The following is a 20,554-nucleotide window of genomic DNA, read 5'->3' as shown; positions in this document are numbered from 1 at the left end:
GAATCCAAAAAGAATTGTATACCTAAACACATTCATAATTATAGTAAGGATTAGAGGGTGAAAAGAGCTTAAGAACATGAATGTTTCCCCTTTTCTGAAAACTGGAAAAAGCCATAGGTGACAGGAGAACAAGAAGTCCCTGTGGCACCTTATAGACTAACAGATATTTTGGAGCATAAGCTTTCGTGGGCAAAGACCCGTTTCATGAGGTGCATGGGGGGGTGGCATTCAGGGATTAGGAAGAAACTCTTCTGATAGGCAGTTTATTCATTAACTGCTTGATGCACAATTTCTTGCAGCTTCCTCTGAATAATCAGCTGGTAGTAGACACTGCCAGAGACAGGCCATTAGACTGAAAGGGCTACTGACCTAGCCTGGTATGACAGTTCTAACATTTATGTTTGTCTACTGATTTTGAACTTCTGCATTAAGGGCTTGGATCTTGCAAAGTGCTAGAAAATATCAAGGGGAGCTGAAGATAATTGGCACTTTGCAGATTATACCCTAAAATCAAGAGTAGAATATCTTTTTTGAGTGAGGGGCCACATAAAAGTTAAAAAAAAAAAAAAATGTTCGACAGATACCTCACACTCCAGTCCAGTACCACGGGCAGGGGAGTATAGAAAGGGGGACTGAGGTTCAGACTTGTCCCAGGTCAAATTAACTCTTCTGCGGGGGGCGGGGGGGACCAGATGGAGATTAAAAATGGAGGTGCGGTTCAGGGCTTAGTGTGCAGGAATGGCCTACTGGGGAGCAAGTGTGGGGTCTAAATGGGAGGGAGGGTGCAGGAGCAATCTGAAGGGGATGAAAGGTGCATAAAGGGGCTGGAGACAGTGGTGGAGGAGGGGTTCAAGAGCAGGCTGGAGGTGAGGAGTCTGGATTGGAAGGATGGTGCAGAAGAATGCTGAGGATTGGGATCTGGATGAGATGGAGGGTACAGGAACAAGGATGGGCTTCTGGGCAGGAGGGGGGACTCAGAAGCAGGGTGAGGTCTGGGTGATGGGGAAGGGGATGCTTACATCCATGCACCATCATTGCCACCCCTCCCCTGGCTGGGGGAACGGCAGTGTAGAGAAATGCTCCCTAGAGAGGCTTTTCTTCCACCGCTTCCAGGCACTGCTTGCTCCACTGCTGTTCTGATTGACTGAAACACCAGCCCATTAGAGTAGTGAGGAAAGCCTATCCAGGTGGCACTGAGTTCCCAATCCCCCCTGGGGATGAGGAGCAGCTGCAGCACCACCACTTCCCGCTCCAACCAGACAGAGCCCATGGGCTGGATCCGGGCATGTCTTGCCTGACTCCGGCCCACGAGGCTTGGAGCTCCACATTCACCACCTGCCACAAGCCAGATTCTGGGGAGGGAAGCCTTGAGCCTCTGGGGCTGAATCTAAACAAGCCATGGTCTGGATCCAGACTGCTGGCTGGGGGTTTCCTACCTCTGCCCCAAATAGTAACAGAGAGATAACTGTGCTAGTCTGTATTCTAACAAAACAAAGAAGCAGTCATGCAGCGCTTTAAAGACTAAACAAAATAATTTATTAGGTGATGAGCTTTTGTGGGGCAGACCCCTTCTTCAGATCTGGAGATGTGCCATTTCTAGAACAGCACAGACCGTTTTATAACAAAGAGATAAAAGAAATAAAAGCTAAGAAATCAAATACATAGGACTGAAAGGGGTGTGGGGGGAGGTGAGTGACCTACTAAGTGTGCTGCCTGAGATCACTATGAATATCAAAGATGGGGAAGCTCTTTGTTATGCGTGAGGTAATTTCTCTATTAAGACCAAGCCTCAATGTATCAAATTTGAGCATGAACTGCAGTTCACACATTTCTCTTTGTCATCTGCTGTTAAAATCCCTTTGTTGTAGGACACATTCTCAGGTCTTTAACAGAATGGCCCACTCCACTGAAATGCTCACTGACAGGTATATGTGTATTCAGATTCCTAATATCTGCTTTGGCGAATATTCATTCTTTGGCAAAGCGATTGTCCAGTTTGTCCAATATACATAGCAGAGGGGCATTGCTGGCACATGAGGGTATATATAACATTGGTTAAAGTACAGGACTGTGAGCCCCTAATCCTGTAATTAACATGGTTAGGTCCAGTGACGGTGTCTCCAGAATAAATATGTGGATAAAGCTGGCAATGGGGTTTGCTGCAAGAAAAAAAGTTCCAGGATTAATATTACTGTGGTATGGCTTGTGGTTGCTAGTGAGAACTTCCCTGGAGGTCAGGTGGTTGTATGTAGGAGAGAAAAGGCCTCTCACCTAGGGCTCTTGAAGCATAGCACCAGTATAGGTTGTGGGTTGTTGATGATGCGCTATCGTGGTTTGAGCTGGGGGCTATAGGTAATGACAAGTGGTGTTCTTGGGCCTATCTTGAAGTAGTTGGTTTCTGGGTATTCATCAGGCTCTGTCAATCTGTTCTTTTTAATTCCTCTCGGTATATAATTAAGTTTTACGAATACTTGGTAGAGATCTTGACGTTTTTGGTCTCTCTCAGTAGGATCGGAGCAGATGCAATGGTATCTAAGGGCTTGATGATAAATGATGGATCATGTGGTGTGTGCTGGATGGAAGCTGGAGGCATGTAGGTAAGTGTAGCAGTCAGTGGGTTTCCAGAAGAGAGTGGTATTGATCTGGCCATCAGTGATTTGTACTGTCATATCCAGGAACTGGATCTCTCGTCTGGAATGGACAAGGCTGAAATTAATCGTGGAGTATAGGTTTTTAAAATCTCTGTGGAATTATTCCAGAGTTTTTACCATTGGTGTAAATGATAAAGATGTCATTGATGTAACGTAAGTAAAGGAGGGGTTATAAGGAATGAGAGCTGAGGAAACATTGTTCTAAGTCAGCCATAAAAATGTTAGCGTACTGTGGGACAATGCAGGTGCTCACAGCAGTACTGCTGATCTAGAGGTATAAGTTGTCCCTAAATTGGAAATAATTGTGGGTGAGAACAAAGCTACGTAGGTCAGCCACCAAATTTGTGGTGGTAACATCGGGGATAGTGTTTCTAATTGCTTGTTGTCCATCTTCATGGGCAGTATTGGTGCAGAGAGCCTCTACATCCATAGTGACAAGGATGTCAGAAAGATTTCTGATGTTTTGTAATTTCCTCAGGAAGTCAGTGGTATACCAGAGATAGCTAGAAGTGCCAGTGGCATAGGGTTTGAGGACGAAGTCTACATACCTGGCTAGTCCGGTAGTAAGGGTACCAATACCCACAATGATAGGGCATCCAGGGTATTCAGGTTTATGAGTTTTTGGAAGCAAACAGAATAATCCAGGTCAGGGCTCAGATGGCATGTCTGTGTGAATTTGGTCCCAAGTAGAGGCAGGGAGTTCCTTAAGATGGTGTAGTTTCTTTTGGAATTCTAAAGTGGGATCAGAGGAAAGAGGTCTGTAAAATGTGGTGTTGGAGAGTTGTCTAGATGCCTCCTGTTCATAGTCCGCCTTATTCAGGATGACAACAGCACCCCCTTTGTCAGTCAGCACGATTATATTGTTCAAGTTATTTTTGAGACTCTGGACAGCATAGCGCTCAGCACAGCTGAGATTGTGTGTCACTTGGTGTTGTTTGCGCACAATGTCAGTCTGTGCACGGTAGTGGAAGCATTGAATACAGATATCCAGACTATGGTCACTATGATGGGGAGGGGACAGGGAGGAGTCCATATAGAACTCTTTCTTTTGGTGTTGGTGGGCGGGGGGAATTTAGCAAGTTAGACTGATGTTCATTGGTGTGTTGGAAGTATTCCCTTAGATGGAGACAGCAAAAGACAGCTTCGAGGTCACCACAAAATTGTATTAAGTTCATGGAGGAGGTGGGACAGAAAAAAGTCCCCGAGTTAAGAGAGACTATTCTGCTGGGCTCAGTCTGTAGCTGGAAAGGTTAACAATACTACCCAGTGAGCTGAGGTTGTCACCATTGTAACTTAAGGTATGAAGTAATTCAGATAGTTTATTGTCGTCTCTTTTTTGTAGGGAGTAGAAGTGTGTATTATAGATTTCTTGTCTTGTAGAAGGAACCAGTTATTTTACTGAGCCTTGCAAAAGCCAAACCCTAAGTCTTTGGTCCATATTTCTACGCTTATATTAATCTATTTCTTCTGTTTGGAAAGGGTGTTTTTATACAGTTGATCTATAGCACTTTAAAGATCATAGAACTTTCCAGCCTTCATATACCCAACCAAATTGTGATACAAATACAGAGAATTTTCAGTTGGCATTACTGTGTATTCCTGGCTTGACATATGTCACTGGCTTCATGTTCAGTGGGTATAATGCAGAAGGTTGAATAGAAGGTTAAGCTGTGAACAGAGGCTGATGAACAGCATCTATCACAAACATTCTGATTCCAGAATACAAGATTAACACGTGAATGTTGCTGCTTAACAGGATAAACATGGAATGTAAAAACAAGCTGTCCTGTGGCACCTTAGAAACTAACAATTTTATTAGGTCATGAACAAGAAACCCACTTCATCAGATAGGTGGAAATAACAGAATCCATAGTATAGCAGAATGAAAAAAAAGGAAGGAGGGAAAAGGAAGTTACCTGTCATTGACAGATCAGTTAATGAAGCACAATAATCTGGATATGTCTCATTCCAGGCATGTGATGTAGAAATGCAACTATCAAAGGTGGGGAAATTGCCCTTGTAATACAATAGCCAGTTAAGATCTTTATTCAAGCCTAGGTTAATGGTATCAAATTTGTAAATGAATTTCAATTCAGCAGATTCCATGTAAATAGAAAATGGACAGAGCATGGGGAACATGGATCGGTTCCTGCTAAGGAACTAATCCAATCCAAAAAATGTGTGATTTAAATGTACAGTAAGGTCTCAGAGTACGTGAGGGTTCCATTCCATGTACCCTCACGTAAACCTGGACTTTGTGTTAAGTTGGGATCCGGCTTTTTCTCTGGCAGCACACATGTTCTACAGCCTGGGAAGTAGCAGAAAGCTAAGTCCTGGGCTGGCAGCGGTAGCTGGGGAGGGTTAAGCCTGGTGGTGGGTTGGGGCTGTGGGAGGTGGGCGGGTGGGGCTAAACCTGGGGTGGGGGGTGGAGTTGATCACAGGTGGTGAGCTGGGCTGCGGGGAGTGAGGAGTTGAACCAGAACCACAGCCATGCCTGGGTGATGACCCGGCATCGGGGGTTGCACCGGAGCCATACCAGGAGGAGGGGAGGGCAGCTTGTGAGCCTGCGGGGTGGGTGGGGGGTGCACTGAAGCTGTGTGGGGCGGGCAGCTTGTGAGATGGCAGTGGGGGGTGGGGTCACACTGGAGCCGCGTGGGGCGGGAAGCTTGTGAGCCAGCAGTGGTGGTGGGGGGGGGTCGCACGGGAGCCCCACGTAGGGTGGGCAGCTTGTGAGCCAGCCAGGGGTTTGCACAGAAGCCGTGCAGGGCAGCGGGGACAGCTTGAACCAGAGCTGCTTGCAGGTGGTTTAAGCTAGGCCAGAGTCAGGGTCAGACATATAAGAGCGGGGTTGCCTACTTTGAGTTCGTGTACTCTGAAACCTTACTGTACAGCAAATGTAATGTGTAAATATATGTACAGGAAAAAGTTGACTATGTAACTTTGGATTGATAGTATGCCTAACATCTGTCCCCTGCATGCAAGTATGATCAACTAAGCATAGCTTTACTGGATGGCAAATAAAGTAAAACAGAGTGACAAAACCCAGAATCAAACTGAGTGTTATGGCTGCCACACAACTAAATGAAGTGTTCTCCGAGAACCGGGCAAAGTGTTCTGGATGAGCCAAACGGAAGAGATCTCAGAGGGAATCCCAGCATATGTTTTGTTTTTACTCTCCATATGCATCCTCACAAGGACAGATTTTCTGCACTGCAGAGATGATCCAGCACAATCACTTGAGAAAGTAAAGCCTATCTGTTTTCGCATGATACTCAGCTGTTCATTAAGGTTTACTACTTACATATGACAGATGTAGGCACAGGGGACTGCCTGTGATTAATAATCGGTTGCAAGAACTTGACAGTTTGAAGCAAAATCCTTTACTGACACAAAACCATTCCGTAAACTTTTTGTTTAGTTACTATTGTAAAAGCTGTACACGTACTTCAAGTACGTAGACCAGATAAATTTTTAAAATATGTATTAGACAATGAGTCATTGGTGTCACCTACTGTTTCTGACATAATTGGCAGGAGAGAGAAGTGTACCTTTTAAAAGGGATGATGCTGTTTCAGTGACATGTACAGGTCACTGATTTTCTAAAAATGCCCTGTTCATCAGCCAGATTTTAAAATCTCTATCTCGTTCAATTTAGGCTGTGTGTGTGTATGTATATTAAAAGCGCTTCAGCAACATAGTTATGTTAGTTAGTAGTGTTCAATAAGTGACTAAACAAAAAACAATCACACCTAAACACACATCACATAACTAGGCCAGGAAAAACCTTAGTGTACAGGCAATTATATCAGCAAAAAGTACTTTCATTGGTATAGCTTATTCTGGATTGTTCAGCAAAATGAGATCTACCAGCACAAGGCTTAAAGCTGATTTTTGTTGGTGAAGCAAAATAAGCTAACCTTTTAAGCGTATGTTAGACTTTACTGCACCAAGAGCAGAAGAAAAATCTGAGAACACAGCTCTATATTTAACAGAAACCAATTTACCTTCTCCCTCAGTATCCTGTATGCTCCTTCACTTGTAAGTGGTGCTGTAGAACAGACCACATAAAAACAGATAGGATGTCTAAGGGATAACTGAATGTAATCAAATTTGTGAATTATGCAACTGTGCAATTTGTGAACTTAGAAAGTAAGAAATTCTAGTACAACTGACAAACATGAAAAGGCACATAGCTAAATCTGTAGCAGAAATACTAAATAAATTGAAATGAAACAGGAGAGTAAACTAAGGACCTTTAAAGATAACTGTTTGCATTTGGATTTAAGAAAAAAAGGAAACAAGACACCGGTTAGAAAGCAAATGATCCCTGGAGGAAGAGGAGTTACCTGCTGCTTTAGCAGTTAAAATAAGAATTAAAGTAAATGCTGCTCAATGATAGTACCACTTAATTTTGGACATTTAAATTTTAACAACAAGAGAAAGAGGTGTTTGGATTGTGCTATGTGCAGTACAAGCATAACACAAAAGGAGCCCTTATCCTGTTTGGAGCCTCTAGGTGCTACCACAGTATAAATATGAAACAGTCAAACAAAAGAAAGGTTACTCACCGTAGTAACAGTGGTTCTTCGAGATGTGTCCCCGTGGGTGCTCCACATTAGGTGTCGGGCTCGCCCGGCGCCACAGATCGGATCTTCCAAGCAGTTTCTGCCGGACCGCGCATGCGCCGGTGCGCGCCGCTCCCTTGCGCGCTCCTGGCCACGTGCGCGATCCGGTCCCCGCCAGTTCCTTGACCAACCGCCTCGGATGCTCCTGCAAAACACTAAACAGAGATCCGAAGCGGGGAGGATGGGCGGGTAGTGGAGCACCCACGGGGACACATCTCGAAGAACCACCGTTACTACGGTGAGTAACCTTTCTTTCTTCTTCGAGTGTCCCCATGGGTGCTCCACATTAGGTGACTACCCAGCAGTAACCCAAGATAGGAGGTGGGTAATCGGATTATGTGCAGCTTGTCCCCGAGAGGACCGCTGTCGAGAGACGGGTATCCTCTTGGAATACCCTGTGAAGGGCGTAATGTTTGGCAAAGGTGTCATAGGATGACCAGCTCGCCGCTCTGCAAATGTCTTTTAGCGCAACGCCCTTGAAAAAGGCTGTTGAAGCCGCTACCGCCCTAGTGGAATGAGCCCTGGGAGTGGCCAGTAAAGGAGTCTTTTTGAGTTCGTAGCACATTTTTATGCAGGATACGATGTGCTTCGAGATGCTCTGCGAAGAGAGACCTTCTCCTTTCGATTTGGGAGCGATAGAGACTAGGAGTCTATCCATTTTCCGGAAGGACTTGGTCCTGTCTATATAGAAGGCTAGCGCCCTCCTCACGTCCAGGAGGTGTAGGCGCGCCTCTTTGTTAGAGTTATGAGGCTTTGGATACAACGAGGGTAAAACGATAAGTTAGTTAATATGAAACTCAGAAGAAACTTTAGGAACAAAGGCTGGATGCAGCCGTATGGTTACTGCCTCCTTGGAAAAAACAGTGCAGGGTGGCGTTGCCATAACTGCCGCAAGCTCGCTCACCCTGCGAGCTGACGTGATTGCGAGAAGAAAGGTCGTCTTTATCGTAAGGAGGCGGAGGGAAACGGTGGCCAAAGGCTCGACCGGTGGTCCCATTATCGCATTAAGCACCAGGTTCAAGTTCCACGAAGGTAGAAGCGGTGTCCGAGGGGGGTATAGGTTTACCAACCCTTTGAGGAACCTGGTAACCATGGGATGGGCGAACACCGTGTGCCCTTCCTCTTCGTGTCTGAACGCCGAAAAGGCGGCAAGGTGGACCTTTAACGAGGATAGTGAGAGTCCTCCTCTCTTGAGGTCCAGTAAATACTCTAATACCACAGGCATAGGCACCGAAAGGGGGGCTAGCTGTTTGGTAGAACACCATGCCGGGAAGCGAGTCCATTTCTGCTTGTAGGTCTCCCTGATGGAAGTCCTCCTGCTACTTCCTAGGACTTGCTGCACTTCCTCCGTACATGTGCTCTCTAGGGAGCTGAGCCGTGGATTAACCACGCTTGTAGTCGCAGGCCTTGGGGGTGCGGATGCACTATGGATCCCTGGGCTTGCGTAAGCAGATCCGGCGCCACCAGAAGGGGCATCGGTGGCCGGTCCGACATGCGCAGGAGTAGGGGGAACCATTGCGTTGATCCCACGTTGGGACTACTAGGATCATTCGGGCTCTTCCCCTCCTGGCTTTCTTCAAGACTTTGTGGATGAGCACTGTGGGAGGGAAAGCGTAAAGCAGGGGGCCCCTCCAGGAGATCGCGAATGCATCCCCCAGGGACCCCCGTCCCAGTCCTGCCCTGGAGCAGAATCGTGGGCACTTGTTGTGTTGAGTAGCAAACAGGTCTATCTGGGGAAAACCCCATGCGTGAAAAATCGGTCGTAGCAGATCGGGACGGATCTGCCACTCGTGCGTGAGTGCAAAACGCCTGCTCAGCTGGTCTGCCTTCACATTGTGAGCGCCGGGTAAGTACGAGGCTTTCAAGGTTATATTGTTGGCGATGCACCAGTTCCACAACCGGACTGCTTCCGCACATAAGGCACGGGACCGAGCTCCTCCTTGCCGATTTATATAAAACATGGTGGAGGTATTGTCTGTACTGATCCCGACTACTTTGCCTTGTATATGGTCTCTAAAGTGTCTGCAGGCGTTGAACACTGCTCTGAGCTCCAGTATATTTATGTGCAGTGATTGCTCCGTGGAGGACCACAGCCCTTGCGTCCCCTTTTTGCCCATGTGTGCTCCCCACCCTATGAGGGAGGCATCTGTAGTAAGAAAAACCGATATTTGTGGTTGGTGGAAGGGTACCCCTGTTAGCAGGTTCTTGGGGTTTACCCACCATTGCAGGGATTTGCGCACCTCTGTTGTGGGCGACACCACCCTGTGAACGGTGTGTGCTGCCGGTTTGTATACGCTCGCCAGCCAGTGCTGCATGCTGCGCATGTGTAACCTGGCGTTCTGTACTACGAACGTCGCTGCTGCCATGTGGCCCAGCAGCTGTAAGCACGTCAGAACCAGCACCGTAGGGCTGAAGGTGATGACTTGCACGAGGGAGCCGATGGCCCGAAAGCGAGTCTCTGGTAGATACACTCTCGCTGTAATAGAATTTATGCGTGCCCCTATGAACTCTATGTTCTGTGTGGGATCTATCTTTGATTTTGCCAGATTGATAACCAGGCTGAGCGAAGAGAACGTGCCTGCTGTGACGCGTATCATGCGTAGTACCTCCTCCTTCGAGGCCCCTTTCAGTAGGCAGTCGTCCAGATACGGGAATATAAATACCCCCTGTCTGTGCAGGTAGGGTGACACCACTGCCAAGGTCTTGGTGAAGACTCTGGGGGCCGAGGAGAGGCCAAACAGTAGGACCTTGTGTTGAAAATGTTCTTTGCCTTCCATGAACCAGAGGAATCATGGGTGAGCTGGATGGATAGTTACATGAAAATACGTGTCTTGTAAGTCGAGGGCTGCGAACCAATCTCCATCGTCTAGTGCCGTAAGGATGGAGGCGACTGTGATCATCCGAAAGCGTTGCTTGCGCAGGTACTGGTTGAGGCCTCGAAGATCTAAGATGGGCCTCCAGCCTCCTGTCTTTTTCTCCATGAGGAAGTACCTCGAGTAGGACCCTCTCCCTTGCAGTTGCTCCGGCACTCTTTCCACTGCCCCTATGAGCATGAGATGGTCTACCTCCTGCTTGAGCCTCGCTACGTGGGGGGCCTCCTGGAGGTGGGGCCTGGGTGGAGGTCATGGCGGTGGGAGCGACTGGAAGGGGATGGCGTACCCCGTGGCTATGATCTCCAGCACCCATTTGTCTGTGGTGATCCTTTGCCACTGGTCACAGAATGGTCGGAGGCGATGGTGGAATAACCGCTTCGGATGACCTTGTGCGATGGTAGTGATGGCGCAGCCCTGGATCTGTGTGTCAAACTTGTGGCCTTTGGCCCTGCCCCGAGGACGCACGGCTCTGTTGGGAACGTCGCCTGGGAGTTCTGTACTGCTGGTGCTGTTGATGTCGCCCTTGCTTGTAACCCCTGTGGTACTGGGGACGCTGTTGCTGGTACTGGTACCGTCTTTGTTGAGGGTAGTACTTTTTCTTTCTGTATGGAGGGGTGTAAATCCCATGGGTCCTAAGTGTGGCTCTTGAATCTTTACTGGAATGAAGGACCAAGTCAGTTGATTCAGCAAACAGCTTCCGTGAGTCGAAGGGAAGATCGACTATCTTTGCCTGCAGGTCCCTCAGTATACCTGAAGTCTGGAGCCAGGACTCCCTTCCCATCACCACTGCCGTAGCTGTGGAGTGTGCTGCTGTGTCCGCAACATCAAGGGTGATCTGAACTCCCGTCCTCAAGGCCGCGTAGCCTTCTTGCACGATGGCCTTGAGCACCGGTTTCTTGCCCTCTGGAAGCGAGTCCATGAGGGACGTTAACCTAGTGTAGTTGTTGAAATTATGGTTCGCTTGATGCGCTGCGTAATTTGCCATTCACAACAGTAGAGTGAAGGAGGAGTAGACCTTTCTGCCGAACAGCTCTAGCTTCTTGGCATATTTGTCTGTTCCCCCTGTCTTGAATTGAGATGTCTTTGATCTTTGTGGCGACGACTCCACCACCAAGGAATTTGGTTGTGGGTGGCTGAACAGGAACTCCATGCCCTTCGCCAGCACGAAGTATTTTTTTTTTTTAATCTGCTCTCTTGTGGACAGGCGGAATAGTCGCAGGGGTCTGCCATATCATAGTGGCGGACTCCAAGATTGCGTTATCAAGCGGTATTGCTATTTTGGAGGAGGCCGGAGGTCTCAGATTTTTGAGGAGCTTATGGTGTTTCTCTTGCACCTTTGTTGTCTGGATGCCTTGCGTGAAGGCCACCCTCTTAAACAGCTCTTGGAACTGTTTGAGATCATCCGGAGGATGGACGTCCCCCGGGGCCGTAGCCTCGTCCGGGGAGGAGAGCGAGGAACCACTAGGGTACGCCTCTCTGGACCCTTCCGGTTCCTGTTGGTGATGGTACATCCGCTCTCTGGAAGCTTGCAAGGGAAAAATCTCAGGGTTCCATAACCAGATCCCCCTGAGATACTTGAGTCTCTGTCCCCATTCGCGATTGCCCTCGGGGATACGGGACCGTCTGTGGGGATCTTTCCCTGGTAGATTGCCGGTGGTGTCTATGCCCCGCATGATAGGGGCAACCATGGCAGCATAGGCACTGCTCTTGGGAAGCTGACCTAGACCACTCCCTTGGTGCATACCCTCTGCGTCTGGGGGAGCGAGATTGTCGAGAGACCTGGGACACTGGAGAGAGCGATTTGTGATAGTACTCCAGCAGCTCAAACCCCAGGAAGGGTGAAGGTGGTCCCAGCCAGGGCGAGGCTGGTTGTAAAAATGGAGACAGGGGCTCCGGGTAGGCTAGGGGGGACCCCTGCCTCCTAGTTGGAGTCTGCAGCATGAGTGGAGGGCTGAGAGAAAGCAACTCTGCAGCCCTGTCTGGAGAGGGGCTGCGGTGCCTTGTTTTGTGTGCAGCCTTCCCCCTCCCTTGAGGGGGTAGCTCCGCCCCCTGACGTGTAGGGGATCTCGGCCCCGTCCGCGCCGTGCTCGGCACGCTTATGGGCAGTGCCGCACAGGCGGTGTCCTCCGGTGCCTGCAGGCTGCGTGCCTGCGCGCTCTGCACCGCCGGTTCCCCGGGGTCGGTGCCGCTGCTTGCGGTGCCGCCGGTACCGGCGCTTGTTTAGCTGCCACCCTGCCTGCGGTGCGGGGCGGCTGTTTGATTATCGGAGGCTGAGCCGCCTCCACGTGGCTCTCCGTGCCGCCGCCGATCAGCTGTTGCTGCAGCTGGGGGCTGTGCGCTCCTCTCGTCCCGCTCGCTGTTGCTGCCGGCAGGGATCGGGCTGGGGAGACTTTCCTCCATTTTTGCGCTGATGGGGTGAGGGAGGCGGCTTTCCTTTTATGGGCCCCGGAGGGTCCCTCCTACTGTGGCCGCTCCGGCACGTCTGGCTGGAAGGCCTTGTCGAAGAGCAGCATTTTAAGCCGCATCTCCCTGTCCTTCCTTGCTCTGGCTGTTAATTTTGCACAGAAGGAGCATTTCTGCGTGACATGGGACTCCCCCAGGCACCTTATGCAGTGACTGTGCCCATCAGACACTGGCATTGCCTCTCGGCAAGACTCACATTCCTTGAATCCTGAATAGGACATTGTTGGTGAGTCTTTCAGTTGTTAATGGGGTACTTAGCACCTTCTCTGTGCTGTTTTCCCCCTCTCCGATAGCCTGCCACGGCAGGAGGGCTAATGGCCCTAGGCTCCTGGCCTCCGGTGCTCCGCTTGTTACTAGGACTGGACTGAATGCTGTCCCGCTTGTTGTTCCTTTTTTCTTTTTTTTTTTTTTTTTTTGAAAATAACAACTGGCTAACTTAACAGTAGCCTAAGAACTTGAAAACTTTAAAGAAAAACAGTTAAAACCATTGCATACGCTAACTTGGCCGTAGCCTAGTCGGATTCCATCTGCAGCCGACGGCGGTTAAGAGGAACTGGCAGTGACCGGATCGCGCACGCGGCCAGGAGCGCGCAAGGGAGCGGCGCGCACCAGCGCACGTGCGGTCCGGCAGAAACTGCTTGGAAGATCCGATCTGCGGCGCCGGGCGAGCCCGACACCTAATGTGGAGCACCCACGGGGACACTCGAAGAAGAATCTCGTAATTACTATTCACTAGCACTTATATTGCTCTTGAGAAATTTAAGCTTGTGTATAGTAATAAATTTTTTCCTAAACAAACTGGAACTTTGAACTTGTTAAGTCCTGGTGCCACTTATTCCCCACAAATAGGTCTAAAAACATTATAATTAGATCAAGAAACTGAACACAAGAAACAATAAGCCACCAAAAGAATAATAAAAGTGTATCAGCATTGGAGTATTGCAATACATGATCACAGTGTTATACATGATCAGCGTTGATTGTACTAACCCATGTTGTCAAAATATAGTAACAATAGTGTTTGAGGACTTAGTATGTATTGCCTGAGAAATTAATTTCTAAGCACGCATTACTCGTGAACTGCCATGTAAGTTACCTGTCATCAAGTACTGTTATAAGCTCTCCAGCTTTAAACGTTAATTCATTATCTTCAGCAGCTTCAAAATCATAGATAGCGCGAACCTTTCGGCCTTCATGTTTGTCATTTGGTAAGATGCTTGAAGTGCTTGGGTACAAACTGGAAAGGGGCGTTTGCTGTTGCCTTTGTTCTTTTAGGGATAACTCGATGGCTACAAAAAGGTAAATACATTTTCTTTAACGTTAACAAATACAAAAAGTGGCACAGGGAAAAATCTGTAAAGTTTACTTTAAGCGAGTTTTGTAGTATAATTCTATATCTGATACAATTTACAGAAAAGGAGGTGCTGGTCAGGACACCACTACACTATCATAATTCTGAACTAGTTTTTTGAGCCCATCATGGTAATTAGCAAATGCAATTTACAGCAACCCCTGTGCTGTTCTAAATGCATGGTGGACAGACTTGTACAAAGCAGCACTACGAGCAGGGGAATACAAACTAGAAATTTAAGCCAGCTTTGCACACCATTTGTACTGTGTGCACTGCCGATTTCATCAAGTTTTGATACCCTGGACAACTGAAGCAGCAACGAAGGGTCCTGTGGCACCTTATAGACTAACAGAAAAGTTTAGAGCATGAGCTTTCGTGAGTTAACTCACTTCTTCAGATGCTGATACTGGACAACTGAAGTGTCTCATCTACCCCTCCAAAGGTGGGAGAAACCCAATAAAAGGATTTGTACCAAAGTCTTTCAAAGTTAAGCTCTCTCCAAGATCACATTTGACTAAGAGGATATTACAGTGTCACTTTTACAGAGGATAATTCAAAAAAATGAAGAAAGATTTTTAATACCTACAATTAAATAGCAGAAAAGGACTTTTAATACCCGTAAGTAATACTTCTTTTAAAATTATTTTTCATTGGTTTTAAATATTTGAAATGGAAATAAATAACTGCTGTTCATAAATATACTATGACACATCAAAAAGGAGGCAAAACTACACTATTGTATGTTTAGGAGATTTAACCACTACAGATTGAACCTCTCTAATCTGCAACACTCTTGACCAGCAACATCCACAATCCGGCCTGATTTTAGTTAGCTGGATGACCACTTATCATGGGTGTGGCCAAGTTTCCTGTGGTCCCATCAAGTTAGTTTACAGCCACTCATTCTGGCTCTCACTGTTCTGTGCTGTTACTTAGCTGCAGTTTATCCCCAAATGTATTCTATGGTCACAGTAAGCAGTGGAAATGTTGCCAATGCTGCTAAACGATATTGAACTCCTTTTGGTCTGGCAAATTCTCTTTGGGCACCAGTCAGGTCCCAAGGGTACCTGACCACAGAGGTTCAATCTGTATATTACAGTATATAGTACAGGGATCAGAAATAAATATACTCACCTTTTGCTAAATCTTCCTCTTCCTTTTTATTAGCTGTTGTACCAGGATCTTTGGCTGCTAAAGCTGGGCTTGCTTTTGCTTGTTCTGCAGCCTAGCCAAACACCACAAAAGTGAAAGTTAATTAGACTGGACTTGAGAGCAGTGCACTAAATACAGTATTTTGTTTTATCAGAATCTCAACCAAATTTCATTAGGCCATTTATTCTGAAGTCCAATGGAAATTACAGTATGCACTCTTTGAAGCAGTGTTTAATTTTCGACTAAAATAAAGAAATTCTTAACATTTCTATAATTTAGCGTTCTGTTTCTAAAATCCATGACATAACTTTTAAAAAAATAAGGAGTCCAGTGGCACCTTAAAGGCTAACAGTTTTATTATGGCATGAGCTTTGAAATTGTTAGTCTAAAATGCCACAGACCCCTCACTGTTTTTGCTGAAACAGACTAACACAACTACCTCTGTACTCTGTAACTTCTACAAATAAACCTCCAAAACTGAGACTTTGAAAATAAACGGAATTTGCATGACATTCCAAGAATTCATTCATCACTTAAACTCAGAAGCTTTTGCATACTATTATACCTGGAAACCAACAGCTGGAAATGTAACTCCTTGTTCCTTAAGATTTTTTATCATAGCGGAGATTAGACTAAGCTGTGGGTCATTCTTGAATTCATCTGTCCATTCTACCATGAGAGCTTTTAGCTTTTCACAGACTTTTGGATGACCCTGGAAACAGCAGATGTTAAGTTACATAATTTAGGAATCTGCTCCAAATAATTCTTTATTACATTAAATTTAGTATCTCAAGGAGTAGACAAAATAATAAAACTGATGTTCTCTTTATGTTGTTAGTTTCCTATCCCAACAAAAGAAACTGTTCTATTGCATACAGAAAAACATTAAGGTGGAGAGTTTCATAAAATATGTTTATCTACTATAGTATTGTCTGATGAAAAGAACATGCTGAAGAAATGTGAAAATCACAACTGGTAAGGACTCTATCAGCATTAAAATTGTATTTTTAAGTACTCAAATTTTGTTACTGCCATATCCCACATCCCCTATAGCTAGCGTTGAAGAGAGTTATGGTTATGATGATGATGACGACGATGACTGCCACAGCCTCAGGAACTTATACAAATACAAATGATCCCCCACCAATTTTTCAGTTTCATGTCAAATTTCAAGACATCTAGGTAATGGAGCCCTGCTCTTTCCTGTTTCATGTGTACAAGATGTGCTACTATGATCCAGAGAGAAAGAATTACGCTCATAGCTGCCACAGAAGTCTCTGTAAAAAGTCCCTTTAAACTAAAAAAAAAAAAAAAAAAAAATTCTAATGTATACACATTAGTGTCATGACAATCTGGCAAGCAAGCATTTTATTACAAGCCCACACTAATGAGTGTTCCATTCAGCTCATATATTTCTGTTAAAATTCATATCCCAACAGAATTTTCAATCCCCACTAGCATAGTTTCCACCTCTCGGAAAGATTTCATTTCCCCCATCTAATTCAGACACTATCATGAAATCCTACCAAGGAACACATTACCTTATTCAATACATTGCTTACTTCACTGGCAAAATCTCTCGAACACACTTCTAAATGGAAGATTTTACCACAATTTGATACGCATGCTCCTAGAAGCTGAAGAGAAAAAGAAATTAAAAGAAAGTCAGCCATTGTACAACACAACTTTGCAGGAGGAAAAAGGAAGGAAAGAAAAAGCCACTTACGGTCAGTGCCTGCATAGCAACATGAGGATCCTTATGGTTCACTCTTTTCATAATAGACCGAAGGCAATCCTTAGGCCTAATAATGGAGGAGAAAAATTACAATACTGAAAAGTTACTGCCCATGAGCCACATTTCAGTATGAGGGACATGGAAGAAGTAAAGCAAATTTTACCTAAATGTCAGAAAAATAACTCCTATGGCTCCACCAGGGAGCTGCCACAGCCATGGAAGAAGAGTGCTCCTCTAGTCCCAGCAGCAGGATTATCTTAAGAAAGGGGCTTCAGGGGCTGCAGCCTGTACAGCTCCTGTGTTCTGGGTCAGCCTCTTCTGTTGTGGGGTGAGGAGGAGCAGAGGAAAAAGTGGCTCTGTATGCTGCCATTCTTTTCTCCGCCCCTAGCTGGAGCCACGTTACTATGAGTACCAAGAGACTCAGTCCCCATGCTGCACTCACCTGGGGGCTACAGCCCTGCGGCTCCCAATATCGGAACACCTCCTGTTCCCCCCTCCACCCAAACAGGAGCTGCCCAAGGTAAGCACCCTGCAACCCCACTCCAGCCCTAGCCCTGAGTTTCCTTCCACATCCTAATTCCTTCCCATACTCCTCATCCCAGGCCTGAGCCCGCTCTACTACCCTAACTCCCTCCTAGACACCACACTCTAACCCTAAGCCCTCTAACTCTCATCTAGACCATGCACCTCAGCCCAGACTCCTGCCCTGAGTCTGCTCCCATACTCCAAGCCCCTCTATCCCAACCTTGATCCTCCTCCTGCACCTGAACGTCTCATCCCCAGAGCCTGCAACCCCAGGCAGAGCCCTCATCCCCCCAACCTTGAGCCCCACCCCGCAATCCACCACAGATCGTCCATACGCAGAATGAATGTTTTTATGAGGTGACAAAAAATTAAAGGAATACTGGTGTCTGTGTTTAGGGCTACCCTGAAGGCTGCTTGAAGGAATACCACAAACTTCCCTTCCCCTGTAAGAGATGCAAACTCTCGTCTGGACTCCTGGAGTAACAGTGTTGTAAACGTCCAAGGAATTAAGACCACACCTACTAGGGAGCATTTGTTGGTTCAGGACCCTGAGCTGTACACAGAGGGGCTGAGAGAACTGCTGGGTTCTCAGCAGTACCCCCAATAAGCTGAGCACTTGGTGGCCACCCAGGAGAAATTCAGGTGCTGCTCAGCTGCTCAGCAGCGGGCAACATGTGTTTCTATTGGTGTTGCACATCCACACATGCCTTGGTGACATAATAAAATTCTGCCCATGTAGCTACCAGGAACACTGGCCTCCCCAGAAAGCAATAACTGGGGCAACTATCCCCTTCCCCCCGCACCCCATCAGTAGGCCTGGCTGTATGCCGCCTGCCAAATAGAGCTTTCTGCTGAAAAGGTCTAACTTTTTGGTATCCTTAGCCTTGGGGGTTGCCCCTTGTATTCCACATTGTTATCAGCAGCCAATGAGGAGGAGCAAAGAACTCATTTTGGGGGTAAGGAGTATAAAAAAATTAGAATTTTTGTCCCTTAGCCATGACAAAGGATTTCTTTTCTGTCTTCTTTGCCATCAACTAAAGAGACACTGGGATCTGCCATAACACCTTTTTGGCATCCATAATAGCGTCAATGATCAGTGTCACTCTTGATGGGCTTTTTGATGTTAAGATGTTCACTAGGGCACAGGAGGACTCCCTGTCTGCCTTCACCTAATTCCAGGTTTTGAGCCACTCTTAGGAAGCTCTTGATGAACTCTATACTCATCCTGAGAGGACACTATGTCCACTCATGCCATTCGCACAGGATTCGGAACTGAAGACAGGATTCTAGATCTGACCAGACTTGAGGCAATGCTTTGCCTTCAGCTGCCATACAGTATGGCCTTTCAGTTGGAGGCCCCTGCATTGGTGGGAAAGCGCAGGGATCTAGAAGGGGCATTGCCCTGTGAACCAAAGCATGGGTGGGATTCCCTAAGCCAAGTCCAAGGTAGGATAGTGCATCTGGAGTGATGGTACTGGCTCCTATGTGAGGCTCTGTCTCAGCATTAGAGTCAAACTCCCTGCCAGAAGATTAGAAAGGACTGGTGGCTTACAGTGCCAGCAATCAGTGCTGAGAGGAAAGAGATTGAACTGGACCATCACAGCAGGTTTTTCATTGGAAGGCACCAGTGGTCTCAGTACTGCAGAGATTATCCCCATCACAGCCAGAACTGCTGGATCCTGCACAGACAGGGATGTTAGGACCACAAGAAGAGTATCATCAACATCTCCTGGTGCAGTGAATGCCCCTGGCATAGATGGTAACACCAAAGCATTGGCACCCTGGTAGCTCTCCTGCATTGGCAAGTCTATCAGTGCCAGACTCAATGGTGCCCTTCCCAGGAACAGAGTCAATGGCACCATACAGATCACCAGAGCTGTGGAGTGTCAGCAGTCTCTCTATACTCTGTCAACTTCAGGGTCTGGGAGTGTCCTGTCAGTTTTCCTCTACTTTCTTCTTGACACTGTATATGTAACTGTGATACTCATGAGTGGGGCAAAATGTTTATTCTCTGTACTGGTGATGAGGATCGATGAAAAGGATCTCAAACAGCCATTGGGACACTCCTCCCCAAAACTGAGATATATAGAATCACAGAGTTGGGAGAGACCTCAGGAGGTCATCAAGTACAGCCTCCTGCTCAGAGCAGGACCAGTCCCAACTAAATCATCCCAGTGGGGCTTTATCAAGCCAGGATATAAAAACCTCTAGGGACTGATATTGCATCACCTCTCTAGGTAACCTATTCCAGTGCTTCACCACCCTCCTGGTGAAATAGTTTTTCCTAATATCCAACCTACACCTCTCCCACTGCAACTTGAGACCATTTCTCCTTGTTCTGTCATATGTCACCAAGGAAAAAAGCCTCCTTCCAGTCTCTTTGTAATCCTCCTTCGGTTTGAACATTGGCCTTGTAAACCCAGGGTTGTGAGTTCAATACTTGAGGAGGCTATTTAGGGATTTGGGGCAAACAGATTAGAAAAAAGTATGTTGAGGTGGTACTTGGTCCTGCCAAGAAGGCAGGGGACTGGACTCTGTGACCTCTTGAGATCCATTCCAGTTCTGTGAGATATGTATTTGCATGTCGCTGAAGACTGCTATCAACCCCCCACCACTTCTGAAGACTAAATTAGCCCAGATCCCTCATCCTGTCTTCATAAGTCATGTGTTGCAGGTGCCCAATCATTTTCATTGCCGTCCTCTGGAATCTCTCCAGTTTGTACACATCCTTTCTGTAACGGCGGGGGGGGGCTAAAATTGGACACAGTACTCTAGATGCGGCCTCACCAGTGTCCAATAAGGGGGAATAAACACTTCCCTAGACCTGCTGGCAAAGCTCCTATCACTGCACCCCAGTATGCCATTAGCCTTCTTCGCTACAAGGGCACACTCTTGGCTCATGTCCATCTTCTCATCCACTGTAATGCCCCGATCCTTAACCATCCGGTCCCCAACCTGTAGCAGTGTTTGGGATTCTTATGTCCTATGTGCAGGACTCTGCATTTGTCCTTATTAAGCCTCAGATTCCTCTTGGTCCAATCTTCCAATCCGTCTGTCACTCTGGACCCTATCCCTACTCTCTAGGTACCAACCTCTCCCATTGGCTTAGTGTCATCCATGAACTTGCTGAGGGTGCAATCTACCCCATCATCCAGATCATTAATGAAGATGTTGAACAA

General features: G+C 46.9%; 1 protein-coding gene across 2 annotated transcripts in view; it reads right to left on the bottom strand.

Moving 5' to 3' along the window:
- Positions 1-20,554, bottom strand: part of STAM (signal transducing adaptor molecule) — a 75,808-nt gene that overhangs the window by 29,934 nt on the left and 25,320 nt on the right. For both annotated transcript variants that reach the window (XM_074984828.1, XM_074984829.1), the window contains exons 3-7: positions 16,842-16,917; positions 16,657-16,752; positions 15,681-15,827; positions 15,098-15,188; positions 13,709-13,901 (exon numbers count right to left, since the gene is read on the bottom strand). In XM_074984828.1, coding sequence (XP_074840929.1) covers positions 13,709-13,901; positions 15,098-15,188; positions 15,681-15,827; positions 16,657-16,752; positions 16,842-16,917 — 603 coding nt within the window. The remainder of the gene's footprint in view (positions 1-13,708; positions 13,902-15,097; positions 15,189-15,680; positions 15,828-16,656; positions 16,753-16,841; positions 16,918-20,554) is intronic.

The sequence above is a fragment of the Carettochelys insculpta genome, chromosome 2 (assembly GCF_033958435.1).
Source record: "Carettochelys insculpta isolate YL-2023 chromosome 2, ASM3395843v1, whole genome shotgun sequence".
NCBI lineage: Eukaryota > Metazoa > Chordata > Testudines > Carettochelyidae > Carettochelys > Carettochelys insculpta.
This window is presented reverse-complemented; position numbering and strand designations above follow the sequence as displayed.